Here is a 15,216-nt window from a genome sequence, read left to right as displayed (position 1 = left end):
ATTCTGCATTTTCTACAAGTGTCCCAGGTGATTGTGGTACAGATGGTCCACATTATAATATTGATTTAGCCTAGAACAGTGATTTCCAAACTTTCCAGATATAAATCACCTCGCTGCCTTCTTTTTTTTTTAAGTTAATTTATTTTGAGAGAGACAGAGTGTGAGCAAGGGAGAGGCAGAGAAAGAGGGAGAATCTGAACCAGGCTCCATGCTGTCAGCACTGAGCCTTTGTGGGGCTCAAACTCACAAAACTGTGAGATCATGACCTGAGCGGAAATCAAGACTCAGACGCTTAACCAACTGAGCCACCCAGGCGCCCTATCCTGACTGTTTTCTAAATATATGGTTTCTAGGTATATACTTACCTAGAAAGATTAAGCACCTAGAAGGTACTTTTTAAATATACATCTTCCCTGGGTATGGTGATTCCACGAATCTACAATGGGACCTGTGAGTGCATATTTTTAAATAGTCTGCCAGTGACGTTTATCATCAGTTAGAAACACTGACGAGAGGATAAGAAAAAGAATGCATTCTCCTACAGATGCCCAATCCTAGAGGTCTCCAAATCCTTTTGCTTGATACCCCCCATACAAATTTTAGGAAACTATATATCCTTTAGTCGGCATCTAAGATTTTTCATCAAAAAAAATCTGGTTACCAAGGTCGCTCAGCCCATCATCCCAAATGGGCCAACGAATGATAAATCTTATTTTAAAACAAAATTCTAACGCTACCCTTTTAAATATATTCAAGGGAATCAAAATAACATCAGGATTCAAAGGCTCCTGTACATTTTAAAAATAGTATCGAAGAAAAAGCTCTTTTTCTGTCAGTATATTTTTCGCTTTTTAAAATATACTTTTTACTGAAGGTAATTTATATACAGAGAAGCATACAAATCACAAATGCAGAGCGTGATGAATTTTGGTCACCTGTGTGAGCACCACTGAGACTAAATATAGAACATTCCCAGCACCCCAGAAGCCTCCTTCACACTCCCAACCCAGGCATGATCCCTCAATCACTCTTGTTTTTACTTCTTCTGTGACGCTTCCCCCAAAGAAGGGTTTAGCCTCATAGAACATACTTCATGCTTGCAACTCGTATATCATCATACCTTCTCTATAACAAAATATGCATATGAGTTAATATGCATTATTTTCAAATTTCATATGATCATTAGGCTATAAACTGATTATCACGGCAACTACTGTAGTACACAATATATCAAAACACCATAAATATTACGAATTTTTATTAAAATGTACAGTATACCAAGGTTAATGTCTCCATTTTGATAATCTTGCCACTGTTATAATGGATATTAATGTTAGAAAAACTGAATAAAGGATACAGAGTAACTATATTATTTTTGCAACTTTTCTAGAAGTCTAAAATTATTTAAAATTAAAAGTTAAAAATTATATTAAGAAAGTTCACAATAATATCGGAAACATTGAAAAAAAATTTTTTAACGTTTATTTTTGACAGAGAGCGAGAGAGAGCGAGAGAATGAGTAGGGGGAGGGGCAGAGAGAGAGGGAGACCCAGAATCTGAAGCAGGATCCAGGCTCTGAGCTGTCAGCACAGAGCCCGACGTGGGGCTCGAACTCACAGACTGAGAGATCATGACCTGAACCGAAGTCAGATGCTTAACCAACTGAGCCACGCAGGTGCCCTGGAAACATTTTAAGTGCCTGAATGCCTCTTACACTTGAGTTCAGGTCTCTGGATTGAAACCATGCGAGACAGAGCAGCAGAAGCCACAAAGCATGGTGCATTTAGATGATGGGTTATCAGTGTGTTCGAACATACAAGAACACCACATTCAAGGAATACTCCAGAAAATACAGGTTCAGGGGCGCCTGGGTGGCGCAGTCGGTTAAGCGTCCGACTTCAGCCAGGTCACGATCTCGCAGTCTGTGAGTTCAAGCCCCGCGTCAGGCTCTGGGCTGATGGCTCAGAGCCTGGAGCCTGTTTCCGATTCTGCGTCTTCCTCTCTCTCTGCCCCTCCCCTGTTCATGCTCTGTCTCTCTCTGTCCCAAAAATAAATAAACGTTGAAAAAAAAATTAAAAAAAAATTAAAAAGAAAATACAGGTTCAAATTTATTAACGCTGTTTAATTCTAAACAGAGACAGAATTCCTATACACCTACAGGAGTACTTCAAAAACCATTAAAATAAATAATAAACTAGTAACATGAACTGGAACGCAGACTCCAGTGTAGGCTATTTCAAGGACTCTTTAAATGCCTACTTAAGATAGACCGTATCTGATTCACTTCAACCATCCAGTCACACATTTAGAATACCAAATCCACATCTTCTAGACATGAAGGAAGAAAAATAAGGCTTAAGTTACTTTTGCAAATGAAGCAGAGACATAAAACTGAAACTTGTTATGAACTCAAAATTCACATTTAAGCAAGATTATGAGGAAATTACTTGACTTGGGCCAGGTATTTACACACAGTGACGAGATATAAGAGAATTGAAAAATTAAGAAAGAAACTTCATTAGATAAAAATGAGAAAAGCATATGAAAATAAAACTTGTGAGCATAAGTAACTAGGACTTAAGTCCTAGAACTAAATAAAATAAAATGTAACCACAGTCCAAATAAAAAAGTTGTACTGGATTTCCTTCTCTTCATGAGATGAGATTTGTTTCCCTCTTGTCTACAAGGTCATCTATCTGTCTCTCCGTGGTTGAGTATGACTGCCAGAATAAGGTAGGGTTTCAGCATCAATTTTATTCCTATTTTCTTCTTCACAGATGAAAACACTAGGAAACCCTGGTCACAAAAATAACAGCTAACACTTCTGTAGTGTGTACTATGTAACGAGCGAGCACTGTTCTAAATAGTTTAGATCTGGACACATTAAATCGTCACAACAGTCCTGTGAAGTGTGGATCATTAGCAACATCTTTTTACCAATGAGGAAAATGATGTTCAGAAAGGTCTTGTTACCAAGGTCGCTCAGCAGAACTGGTATCCGGGCCCAGGCACTGGCCACTAGGCAGTATTGCCTCTCCAGGCTGCCATTAAAAATGCAACTGGAAGGAGTTTTCTCTACCAGTGACACTCAATTCTTTCAACTTCCTAATTCTGTGTCAAAAATCACAAGATGATCTACCATTACAAATTAAAATTAATGGCCTATCAGCTGACAACTTGCCTATGTCAAGTTTTATGCTTTGAATTCTATTAAAAGCAAAGAAATTGAAATCACTATCACGGAAAAATAATTTGTCATTACCAGAATTCAATTCAACACCATTTTTTGGAGGGGGGAAGGGGTTTTGTCTGGAACCCTGGAAATGTTTGCACCCAAGGACAATGCACCATGTTAACATTCTAAGAGGGCCATTGTTTTACAAAAGGGAAGAATAGTAACTGAAAAAGGAGGTGAGAGAGGGAGAACACTTCCACACAAGGGGCTCTCAAACTGCTCAATCTTAGGAAAGAGAACCTATGGGATTTGCAATCCAGAAACAGTCTCCTTTAGAACCATCCATGTCTACACAGTCCTTGGAGAGGCTTCATATAATACATGCTTACAGAGATGAACACCTCGGTTTGATTTGCAGACTGCTGCCCCGTATGACAGACTTCTTTTTTTAAGGACATTAATTATCTCTCTTGGCCACATGCCCAGTGTCAAGTACCTTTAATTGGAGCAAAGTAGCTACAAGAGCATTACCTGGGAAAGTGATTAACCTTTTGTGCTTCAGAAAGGGTGCGAAGTAAGAAGGGCTTCAGGTGGGATCCTGTCCACATTAGGTTATAGTCAGTGCTGCTTGGGTGAACCTGAGGGCAGATAAAAAGATACAAAAACATCAGAGATAGCCTCTCTCCAGGGAGATGGCAAGAAAGGCCGTAGAAATTTTTCATCTACAGAGCAGAGTGAGTGCCCAGTTAGTATTTAAACCTAGTAAAATAAAAGCTGAGTATGAAAAGCTGTAAAGGATGGGATAGGTGGGCAAATCCCAGATACAAAAAGTGGAATAAATGAATCCTTCTATAGAAGTCTGTGATGTCTCTTAACATTCTTACATATCAAAGCATGAGAAGAGGGCTCAAACCCACAACTCTCGTCTCAGTGTCCTTAGGTCCTTACAGATGCTGGATATAAAGCACTGATCAGGACTAAAACCTTGTCATGGCAAACCAACTTAGGATATCATTCATTCACTCATAAGAATGATTTTGTCTATTCACTTGTCTGTTCATTCAACAATTATGTACCCTGTGCCTATGATGTGAGAGGTACCAGTGAGGCCCCAGAGATAAAACACCAAGACAGGATATAGACTAGTATCAGAACTTTCACAAAATGTCTACTTCAGACCTCAACCTAAGATAAGGAGCTAGGAACCAGACTACCATCAATCTTCTCAAAATATCTACAGTGTAAATCATTCCAGCATTTTTGCCTGTCCCTTTTAATATCAATATCCCAATTTTCCTAATTTTCTTTGGGAATGACATACCATTTGGTTTTAAAAGACTGCCAGTCACCCCCTGACCCCCTGCAAGGAGCACTTCCATGGCCCAAGCTGGACTAGTCATACTATCTCCAGAGGGGGAGTCTTCAGTGGAGAAAGGCACAATGACAATGAATGGAGTTGAGTCACTTCTATGGCAGTCCCCTGAAGAGACAGTCCCTAAGATTCCTATTCCCAGACCCCTGGGGCTGTTCTAGTCTCTTTTCACCTCTTCCTCTGATTCTGCTACGCATCCTGTGTATAACTTACCCACAAATTCTTTATTTATTTATTTATTTATTTATTTTAACGTTCATTTATTTTTGAGAGAGACAGAGACAGAGCACGAGCAGGGGAGGGGCAGAGAGAGAGGGAGACACAGAATCCAAAGCAGGCTCCAGGCTCTGAGCTGTCAGCACAGAGCCCGACATGGGCTCAATCCCACAGACCAGGTGATCATGACCTGAGCTGAAGTCAGACATTTAACCGACTGAGCCACCCAGGGGGCCCTCTTTGGGTTTAAATTAGGCAGAATCTACTTCTGTTGCTTGCAATCAAAGAATCTTAATTCAGTATCAGACCATTCCTATGGGCAGCACTGTCTCTACCCCAAGCCTAATCATAGCAATAAAAACGTTTGGGGTTTTTAGTTTAAAAAAAAAGAGAGAGAGGAAGGGAGGAAGGGGGGGATGGGGGGGAAGGAATCTTGTGAAAATGTTTTCCATGCATTTCAAGGAGAAACTGGTAAATCCACTCAGAAATTCAACATAAGCTCTGCATCATCACTAAGCATAGATTCCCAAGTACCCTCTAGAGCTGCCCTATTAACTGGTCGTCAGGTTGGATGTCTAGGATTTTCAGTTTTAGAGCAGATCAGGTGAGGTAGTAAAAATGAGCTTACTTCATGAAATCCATGGGCTGTCAGAATGCTGCGTACCAGGCGACTATCTGTTCGCACAATCTTGTAAGACAAATGATAACGTTCTAGAGAAAAACACAGAATCAAATTCAGTAACCAAAAAGTTAACTGTAGAAACAAAAATAAAACTGTGAGATTGTGGCTTCTTAACTGTATTCGGTAACATTGTACTACTACCCTTACGCTATTATTAAGTAGGCTACTATTATTGTGGACCAAGGGTTCTTAACCTGACATTTGCTGCGGGTTATTAAAAATAGATGGGAGACAAAATGGCATCTTTGTTCTCACTACTAGTTGAAATTTAACATTATCTTCAATTACAAATGTAGGCACAAAACGGAGTGTTAGCAATACCCGTGACCTTGCCACCTATAGGTACCAGGTGTTTTAATATTATTGTACGATTGTTACAGTTATCTGAAAATGTCATTTCTCACAATATATAAAAAATGGCAGTTAACAAACCTCCTAGCAGACCATGTTATTTAATGCACTAATAAAAATGCATATACATCACAAATTTACCTTTTATACAATATTTTGATAATTACATTTCAATACAATTGATTATGTTTAGACTCCTATATATTTTCTATACACTTCAGAACCATTATGCTGAGAAGAGACCCACAGGCTTCCCTACACTGCCATTGCACATTTGGTCCACTGCACAAAAAGGTTAAGAACCCCTGCTCTAGACAGTCCTCTGTGTGCAATAATGCTGATTACCAGTGTATCTTAGACCAGAGGTTATAAACTGGCAATCCAGGGCCAAAACCAATCTGCAGACATTGTTTGTTAACTTCTCATTGTGCTTTAAAAACAAATTGAGCCTGGGTCTCTCCGTCGGTAGAGCATCAGACTTGTAATCTGAGGGTCTGGGGCTCATATCCCTGTTCAGGCGCCAGATGCACCTTGGGGCGCCTGGGGAGCTTAGTCAGTTAAGCGTCCGACTCCTGATTTCCGCTCAGGTCATAATCTCATGGTTCATGAGATTGAGCCCCCACATCAGGCTCTGCACAGACAGGGCAGAGCCTGGTTGGGATTCTCTTTGTCTCTCTCTCTGCCCAGTCCCCACCCATGTGCGCACACTCTCGCTCCCTCTCTCTCAAAATAAATAAACATAAAAAAAAAAAAAAAAGATTTTCAAACACTTAAATTAAAAAATAAGAATACCAAATGAAAATAACTTGAATTATTGAGGCGCCTGGGTGGTTCAGTCGGTTAAGCGTCCAACTCTCAATTTCAGCTCAGGTGGTGATCTTACGGTCATGAGACTGAGCCAGGAGTCCTTGACACATTACGTGAACCGTCACAGAAGGCAACCAAGAATAAAGCAACAATGGAACAGAGCCCACCACGGGACTGGTTGCCTCTCTCGGGGTATCAGCGTGAGGACCCCACCTCAGGAGGCTCTGAGCCAGGCTTTCTGCAGGAGGCACACAGGCCCAGTGAACTGCCAAGTAGATACTATACTCCATGATGAGTGCAGAGCCTGCTTAAGATTCTCTCTCTCTCTCTCTCTCTCTCTCTCAATCTCTCTCTCATCACTCTCTGTCCCTCTCCCCCCACCACAAAAAAAAAAAAAAAAAGAAAGAAAGAAAAGAACGAAAAACAAATTGAATTACTAACCTTCTGAAATTGGAGGAATTCATTTAAAAATCTCGAATTCTGGGCTCTCTTGAAAACCCTGGCAACCCTGGGCTCGCTCTCTCTACCAGGGTGAGTCCACTGAGGAAGGGCGAGTGCTCCCTTCAGGACAGGTTCACAGGGTCTAGTTCAGCACAGTCCCCTCATGGTCCCTTCACTCATTCACATTACCCGCCAGGCCCCATACGCATTCTGTGCTTTTGACCCCTAAGACTAAAGTCTGTAATCATGTGAGATTTCTACACATCACCAAAGACTAAATTTTACTCCGGCCCACTAAATGCCACCTCTTTCTATGCACCACCACAAAGTGTTTGAAAAAATTAGCTAAGAATTCTACAGCACAATTAAAAAAATTTTTTTTTTATTTTTCTTTTTTAAAGTTTTTATTTATTTATTTTGAGGGAGAGCAAGCGAGCGAGCATGAGAGAGGAGGGGCCGAAAGAGAAGGAGAGAGAGTGAATCACAAGCAGGCTCCACACCGGTCAGTGCAGAGCCCAACGTGGGGCTCAATCTCACAAACCATGAGATCATGACCTGAGCCAAAGTCAAGAGTCAGACACTTAACTGACTGAGCCACCCACGTGCCTCTCCTAAATTATTTTTTTCTTAAGCAATCTCTATGCCCAAGGTAGGGCTCAAACTCACGACCCTGAAATGAAGAGTCACACGCTCCACCAACTGAGCCAGCCAGGCAGTGCATCTATAGAATCATTTTTCGAAAAAGACTACATAGTGAACAATTTCTGAATGAGTGTAATACAGAAACTTATAGACAGACCTTAGAACCAAATTCAGCCTCTCCAGTCAAAGATAAGCCTATCTTTTTATGAATTTATGTGAAAATATCCATAAATCCCTGCTGCTACTTGCCCAGCCCTGGCAAGAACACCATGCAGAGCAGAGGCAGGAAGACGGGAATGAAAAGACCAGACACTCCATACTTCTCATTCTTGTGGCAAACTTCTAAAGCCCAGTCACAGGGTTTTCCCAATGTCAATCACTATTATGTTGTCTTTGCAATACGGTTATAAGAAAAACACTTCAGAGTCATGTCTTCACTCCAGCGCAGAGAATAATTTAAGAAACAGTCCAGTGCACCGCTTAAGAGTTTGTCTTCTGATTCCAAGTTGGCGAGGGAAAGCACAAGATAGGCCTGGAATATCTTGTTATGCCCAAAGAGAGGAAAGTGCTCAAAAACTGACTGGGAACATGTCACAAGGATCTCAATGGGTCGCAATGGATCCCAAGGATCTCAATGGGCAAATTTAAGACAATTTGAAAATAAAAATGAATTATGACAGAGATAGAGTATAATCCACTTATATTTAAGGAAAAAAAAAAAAAAAAAAAGAACCCATGAGTCCACACTGGTAAGAAGGCATACTGGTTTTCCATTGCTGCTCCTGTAATAAACTACCACCCACTTGATGGCTTTACCAGCACAAATTTGTTGTCTGATATTTCTTATGTCAGAAGTCTGACACAGATGTCATCAAGGCAAGAGGGGGGCTGCATTCCTTTCTACAGACTCTTTCTACAGGCTCATTTCTTTTCCTTCTCCAGCTTCTAGAGGCCTCCCCCATTCCATGGCTTTTGGTGCCCTTCCTCTATCTTCAAAGCCAGCAATGAAGGGTCTGGTCCTTCTCACACAGCGTCAATCTGACTCCTCTTCTGCCTCCTTCTTCCACTTTAAAGGACCCTTGTGATGAAGGTCAGTTGATTAGCAACCTTAAATCCACCTACAAGTTCAATTTTCTGTTGCTATGTCAGGTAATATTTTCATAGGTTCTGGGATTAGGAGGTGGACATCTTTGGGCGGGACCATTATTCTGCCTATCAGAGGAGGGAAAGTTCTTTACAGAAAATCCAGCTAATAAATGTAAAAGAAAAGAAACAGAATATCAGTATTTCACAAAAACTGTAAGAGGAAGAGGTTCAGACTAAAATCAATGGAAACCAATGGGTGAGAGACTTGGGAAACAGGATATTCATGCATCTCAAAATATCATTCCAGAGAATGCTTGTAACAAAGCAAACAAAACAACAAAACAAAACTTCTGATGAAGTAATCTGGTGAACACTATTCTCAACCAAATGATGAGGGGCACCTGGGTGGCTCAGTAGGTTAAGTGTCCAACTTCGGCTCAGGGCAGGATCTCGCAGTTCGTGAGTTCCAGCCCCACATTGGGTCCTGTGCTGACAGCTCAGAGCCTAGAGCCTGCTTCAGATTCTGTGTTTCCCTCTCTCTCTGTCCCTCCCCCACTCACGCCCTCTCTCTCTCTCCCTCTCAAAGATAAAGAAATATTTTTTAAAAAATGATGAAACTTGCCACCACCAACAAGGCAATACAATTATATCACATGCTTCCTAACGTAATACACTGAAGAAGATACACTATGTGATAGTCCTACAAAACTTTAAACCTGAATCTAAACATGGAGAAACAATCAGACAATCCCAAACGTAAGGACATCTGCAAAGCAACTAGTCTGGAATCTCTAAAACTGTCAATGCCATGAAAGACCAAAAAAAAAAAAAAAAAAAAAAAAAGCCTGGGAGGTTAAAGGAGAAATATGAAAAGTAAATACAATCTTTGACTTCATCCTAGACTTTAGAAAAAAAAGTAGTATAAAGGTCTAAATTGGGGCGCCTGGGTGGCTCAGTCGGTTAAGCGTCTGACTTCGGCTCAGGTCATGATCTCACGGTCCGTGAGTTCGAGCCCCGCGTCGGGCTCTGTGCTGACAGCTCAGAGCCTGGAGCCTGTTTCAGATTCTGTGTCTCCCTCTCTCTCTGACGCTCCCCCGTTCATGCTCTGTCTCTGTCTCAAAAATAAATAAACGTTAAAAAAAAATTAAAAATAAATAAATAAAGGTCTAAATCGGAACAACTAGGGAAATGTGCATTAGCACTGTATATTAAATAAAAGTACTTTACCAGTGACAGATTTCCTGAATGTCACCTCAGTACTGTGGTTATACCGAGGACGCCCTGCCCTTAGGGATACATTGCTAAACAAGATATTATGGCATAAAGTACTTGAACTAATTCTCCAATGGTACAGAGAGACAAAATGTTAATAGTTGGTGAGCACGGGGAAACACTATACATGCGTTCAATGTACTGTTCTTACAGCTGGTTGAGAGGTTTTTAATTTTTCTAGGTTGAATGTTTAGACAGTGAAAGAAAATCTGGTCTTCATTATAACTGTGATCCCCAACATCTCCATTTCTGCGCGTGCAAAAGCCAAAGGATCATCAACGCCAGAGACCGGAAGCGCACCTGATGCCGCACCGGTTCGGCACTGGGGGCCTCACGGTGCCAGGCCATGGGGAGGGCAGTGAGGAAGGTGTGCGGAAAAACGGAGAATGACCACCTGGGGACTGCGGAAGGAGGAGGAGCAATAAGAGAAAGAGTCTGTCTCTGCAGTGTAACTGCCAAGGGTTCAAATCCTGGCTTTACCACTTCCTGCCTGCAATCGTGAACAAATGACTTCTCCGTGGTCAGTTTCCCCACTTGTAAAATGGGGTCGGTAATAAAGGTACTTACCTCACGGGGTAGTTCAGTTAACACACATAAAGCTTTTATAACACTTGTTGCTACACAGCAGCATAAATTTTTACCAAGTAAAAATTTTCATAGAGTAAAAAAGTAAATATGTAGCAAAGTAGCTATTAACACATAGTATTACATAATAAATTATGCATTTTATGCAGCAAATTTAAAAATAAAAATGCGGGGCGCCTGGGTGGCTCCTTCGGTTGAGCATCCGGCTTCGGCTCAAGTCATGATCTCACAGCTCGTGAGTTCGAGCCCCGCGTCGGGCTCTGTGCTGACAGCTCGGAGCCTGAAGCCTGCTTCAGATTCTGTGCCTCCCTCTCTCTCTCTGCCCCAACCCACTCGCATTCTGTCTCTGTCTCTCTCAAAAATAAACAAACATCAAAAAAAAAATTTTTTTTTTAATTAAAATGCTATTTGTACTCTTTCTCCTACTTCTCCTAACACGGAAGAAAAATTCCATTATCACTACACTCAGTGACCACTCACAGTATGTAAGTAGTAATCAGTGACCAACTTCCTCTAATCTATACCAGCTAACTATAAGCCAACTGCAATACTTCGCACATGCTCCAAAAGGGGAGTGCAAGAAAGATAAGGTGCAAGTGTGACTGCCGGGGATTTTAACTCACATTCATGTTCTGTGTCCAATGATGCTGATTACCAGTGTATTTTAGACCAGAGGTTATATTTCGGTGACCCAAGGGCCAAACCCATCCAGCCTGCAGACATGGTTCATTCATTCTTTGTGGTGTTTTAAACATAAAACTGAATTAGTCGCTAACCTTTTAGAACTGAAAGAATTCATATAAAAATCTAGATTTCTGGGCTTCGTTTGAAAAACCTGGCAACCCAGGGCTCTGCTCCCACGGCAAAAGTCAAACGGAGGCTTGCAGCTATAAACTGAGCTAGCCCCCAACTGTCCAAGAAACAGCTCCCTTATCCATATTTCCTTTCACATAAAAAGCCGCAGGGCGTGATACGGTCCTTCTAGCGAACTGCCTAACATCTGGTATCTGAGCCTCTAAGCATGCACCAAAAGACCGTGCAATTTTCCTCTTCTCCAACCACTCATGTGTGTACCGGGGGCAACCTAACGTGCTAGGCCTCCTGGCAAATTCCAGGACTGACGGACAGCAGCGCAGCAAACTAAAACAAGGAACCAATAATCTAACTGTCAGTACAGAAGCACCCAGGGAGTGAGGACATGCCCTAAGAAGTTTGGTCAAAAATAGCCTGGGAAACTAGAAGGAAGATAAAACTGACTTTCTTTACTTTTAGAATTTAAGAGCAATCCTTTCAATGGCAACACAGCGTAGCTTTGCCTTACTGTCACAAAATGAGGTCTACACGTGTACTGTTGAACATGGTAGCCGCTAGCCACGTATGACTACTGGGCACGTGAAATATAACTCGTGTGGCCTTTTGAAACTGAATTTTCAAAGTTATTTAACTTTATTAATTTAAATTTGAAAACTGATATCTGATTCAATTACTGGAAAACGTGTTTGAAACTTGAACATATGAATTTACTTTTTCAACTATAATGTGTGGAAAATCTAACCACAGACTAAATATTTGTGATGAAATATATTTTGCACCACACTGAGATGCACTCTAAGTGTAAAATACATACTATGTGTCAAATATCTTTTTTTTTTTTTTTAATGTTTATTTATTTTTGAGAGAGAGAGACAAAGGACAAGCTGGGGAGGGGCAAAAAGCGAGGGAGACACAGAATCCAAACCAGGCTCCAAGCTCCAAACTGTCAGCACAGAGCCCGACACGGGGCTCAAACTCACAGACTGCGAGATCATGACCTGAGCCAAAGTCGGATGCTTAACTGACTGAGTCACCCAGGTGTCCCATACATGCCAAATATCTTAATGATTTTTCTATATTGAGTAAATGTGGAAATGACAATTTGTATTAAATAAAATATATATATATTTTAAAGTTTATTTTGAGAGAGAGCACACTTGCACATGAGCAGAGGAGGGGCAGAGAGGGAGGGAGAGAGAATCCTAAGCAGGTTCCATGCTGTCAGTGCAGAGCCCAACGTGGGGCTTGATCTCATGAACCATGAGATCATGACCTGAGCAAAAATCTAGAGTCGGACACTTAGCCAACTGAGCCACCCAGATGCCCCAAAATAAAATATATTATTAAAACTAATTTCACCTATTTCTATTTTTTTTTTTAATAAGGCCACTGGAAAACTTACATATCTAGCTTGCATCATATTTCTATTGGACAGTGCTAGTCTACACAAATGCAAACTGACATTTTGCAAACTGAGGAACCTGACAAATTCAGAGACAAATGATAAAACGATGCTGGGGCGCCTGGGCGGCTCAGTCAATTAAGCATCTGACTTCAGCTCAGGTCACGATCTTGCAATTTGTGAGCTCGAGCCTCGTGTTGGGCTCTATGCTGACAGCTTGGAGCCTGAAGCCTGCTTGGGATTCTGTGTCTTCCTATCTCTCTGCTCCTCCCTCCATCATGCTCTGTCTCTCTCAAAAATAAAATAAAATAAATTAATTAGTTAAATTAAAAAAAACTGATGCTTCCTTCTAGGAATGGATTACCTTAAACTGCAAATATCTCTGTTGTCTCTAGAATGCAATCCATTTACATGTTCAAAGTATATACAATTTTGAAAAAAATGGATATAGTAAGGAAAAAAATATATTTCTGGAATATAGCAATATTGTACAAAAAGTATTAACAATAAATACAATGAAACATTTAACAGATAACAGAAAAAAATAAGACTGGCATCTAACACTCGAAGATCAACAGAAGATAACTAATCCCCCAGAAACTTCTCAAGGGGATTTAAACACAGGATTATGATCTGAGCAGATCTATGTCAGCTATTTAAGAAAGAAATAAAAAAAAAAAAAAGACCCAGAGAATTTAACAATTCAGAAATCTGAGGCAGCAACCAGAAAACTCATTCAAATTGTTCTTTTCATAAAGGACTATGCAAAAAATCACGATACCTCAAAGAATTGGGAAGATACAGAAAATTCGAAAACAAAGTTTGAGCAAAAAGTTCAGTGGCCTTTTCTTTAATCACAAGTATGTGGAAAGGGGGAAACAAGACATATACATTCTAAAAACGCAGGGACTGGTTGAATAATGGAATGACAACACTGATGGACACTAATTCCCAGTAAACCCTGGATACTCTAAAAAAGGAAGGGTCTGCCTATTGCCATGGCATACAGAGATGCATGTATGTGACAAGCAGACCAAAAGAAGTATGTTTGGGGGAGATTACTTACTTCTGTTGTTTGTACCCACCTTTGATGTTTTAACTCCAATCATGATGACAGGGAGTTTCTTTGCAAATGTTAGCAAATCTTTAGTTCTTCCAAATTCAGAGAACATGAATGAACCATATCCCTTTAAGTGGTAACCTAGCAACTTGCTGAAGGGATTAGAACAAGACCCTTGGGGAGGGAGGAGGATTCAAATCCCAGAAGCAGGTGTTCACTGTCCTCTGAACTCCTAGCTTATTATGGAGCAAGGACAGACCTTAAAGTCATTTCAAACTAGAACAGATCCTGTTCAACAAGTGAAATTAAGTAGCACAAGTTTTGAGTGCCTACTATGTGCCAAATATTAAATGATCTCATCAATTCTTACAATGCCTGCAAGGTAGCTATGATCTCCACTTCACTAATAATAAAACAGGTCAAGAGAGTTTAAGTGATTTGCCCCAGACTCACAGCTAGTAAATACCAAAGCTGGGATTTGAACCGGTAACTACAAACCCATGTACAGACTCTTTCCACTATAACACACAACAGTTCTGACCCATGGTACTGTAACCTCTGAAGACAAGCTACAGGCTAACCCAGGAGTCAGAGCACTACTGAAAATCAAAGAAGAGTGGAGAATAGAAAAACAATAGAGAAAGTAAGCAAAATTAAAAGTTGGCTCCTTAAAATGATCAAAATTGACAAACCTCTAGCTAGCTTGAAAAAAGAGATTCTAATTACTAAAAGCAGAAATGAAATGGGGACATTACTATTGACCTTACAGAAATAAAAAGGATTATAGAATACTATGAAATAAATAAATAAATAAATAAATAAATACTATGAATATTCGTATGCCAACAAATAAGATAAACTAAATGGACAAAAACTGAAAACACATGAACTACCAAAACTGACTCAATACAAAATGCAAAATATGAATACATACATAACAAGTAGAGGCTGAATCAGGAATAACCCTCCCAATAAAGAAAAGCCCAGACTAGATGGATTCTCTCTCTCCCTCTTTCTCTCAAAATAAATAAATAAAAATGGGGCACCTGGGTAGCTCAGTCAGTTAAGCCTCTGACTCTTGCTTTTGGCTCAGGTCATGATCTTACGGTTAGTAGGTTCGAGTCCCATGTCAGGCTTCGCGCTGACAGTGCAGAGCCTGCTTGGGATTCTCTCTCCCCCTCTCTCTCTTCCCCTCCCTCACCCGCTCTCTGTCTTCCTATCTCTCTCTCTCTCTCAAAATAAATGAATAAACTTGAAAGAAAGAAAAAGAAAGAAAGAAAGAAAGAAAGAAAGAAAGAAAGAAAGAAAGAAA

The 15,216-nt window shown here is 40.5% G+C and overlaps 1 protein-coding gene across 18 annotated transcripts in view; it reads right to left on the bottom strand.

Annotated features, from left to right (window-relative positions):
- TTLL5 (tubulin tyrosine ligase like 5) overlaps positions 1-15,216 on the bottom strand; it is a 284,194-nt gene that overhangs the window by 259,914 nt on the left and 9,064 nt on the right. For all 18 annotated transcript variants that reach the window (XM_040477756.1, XM_040477758.1, XM_040477763.1 and 15 more), the window contains 2 exons: positions 5,392-5,474; positions 3,707-3,813 (listed from right to left, as the gene is read on the bottom strand). In XM_040477756.1, coding sequence (XP_040333690.1) covers positions 3,707-3,813; positions 5,392-5,474 — 190 coding nt within the window. The remainder of the gene's footprint in view (positions 1-3,706; positions 3,814-5,391; positions 5,475-15,216) is intronic.

The sequence above is a fragment of the Herpailurus yagouaroundi genome, unplaced genomic scaffold, assembly GCF_014898765.1.
Source record: "Herpailurus yagouaroundi ecotype Mexico unplaced genomic scaffold, PumYag 141, whole genome shotgun sequence".
NCBI classification, from domain to species: domain Eukaryota; kingdom Metazoa; phylum Chordata; class Mammalia; order Carnivora; family Felidae; genus Herpailurus; species Herpailurus yagouaroundi.
This window is presented reverse-complemented; position numbering and strand designations above follow the sequence as displayed.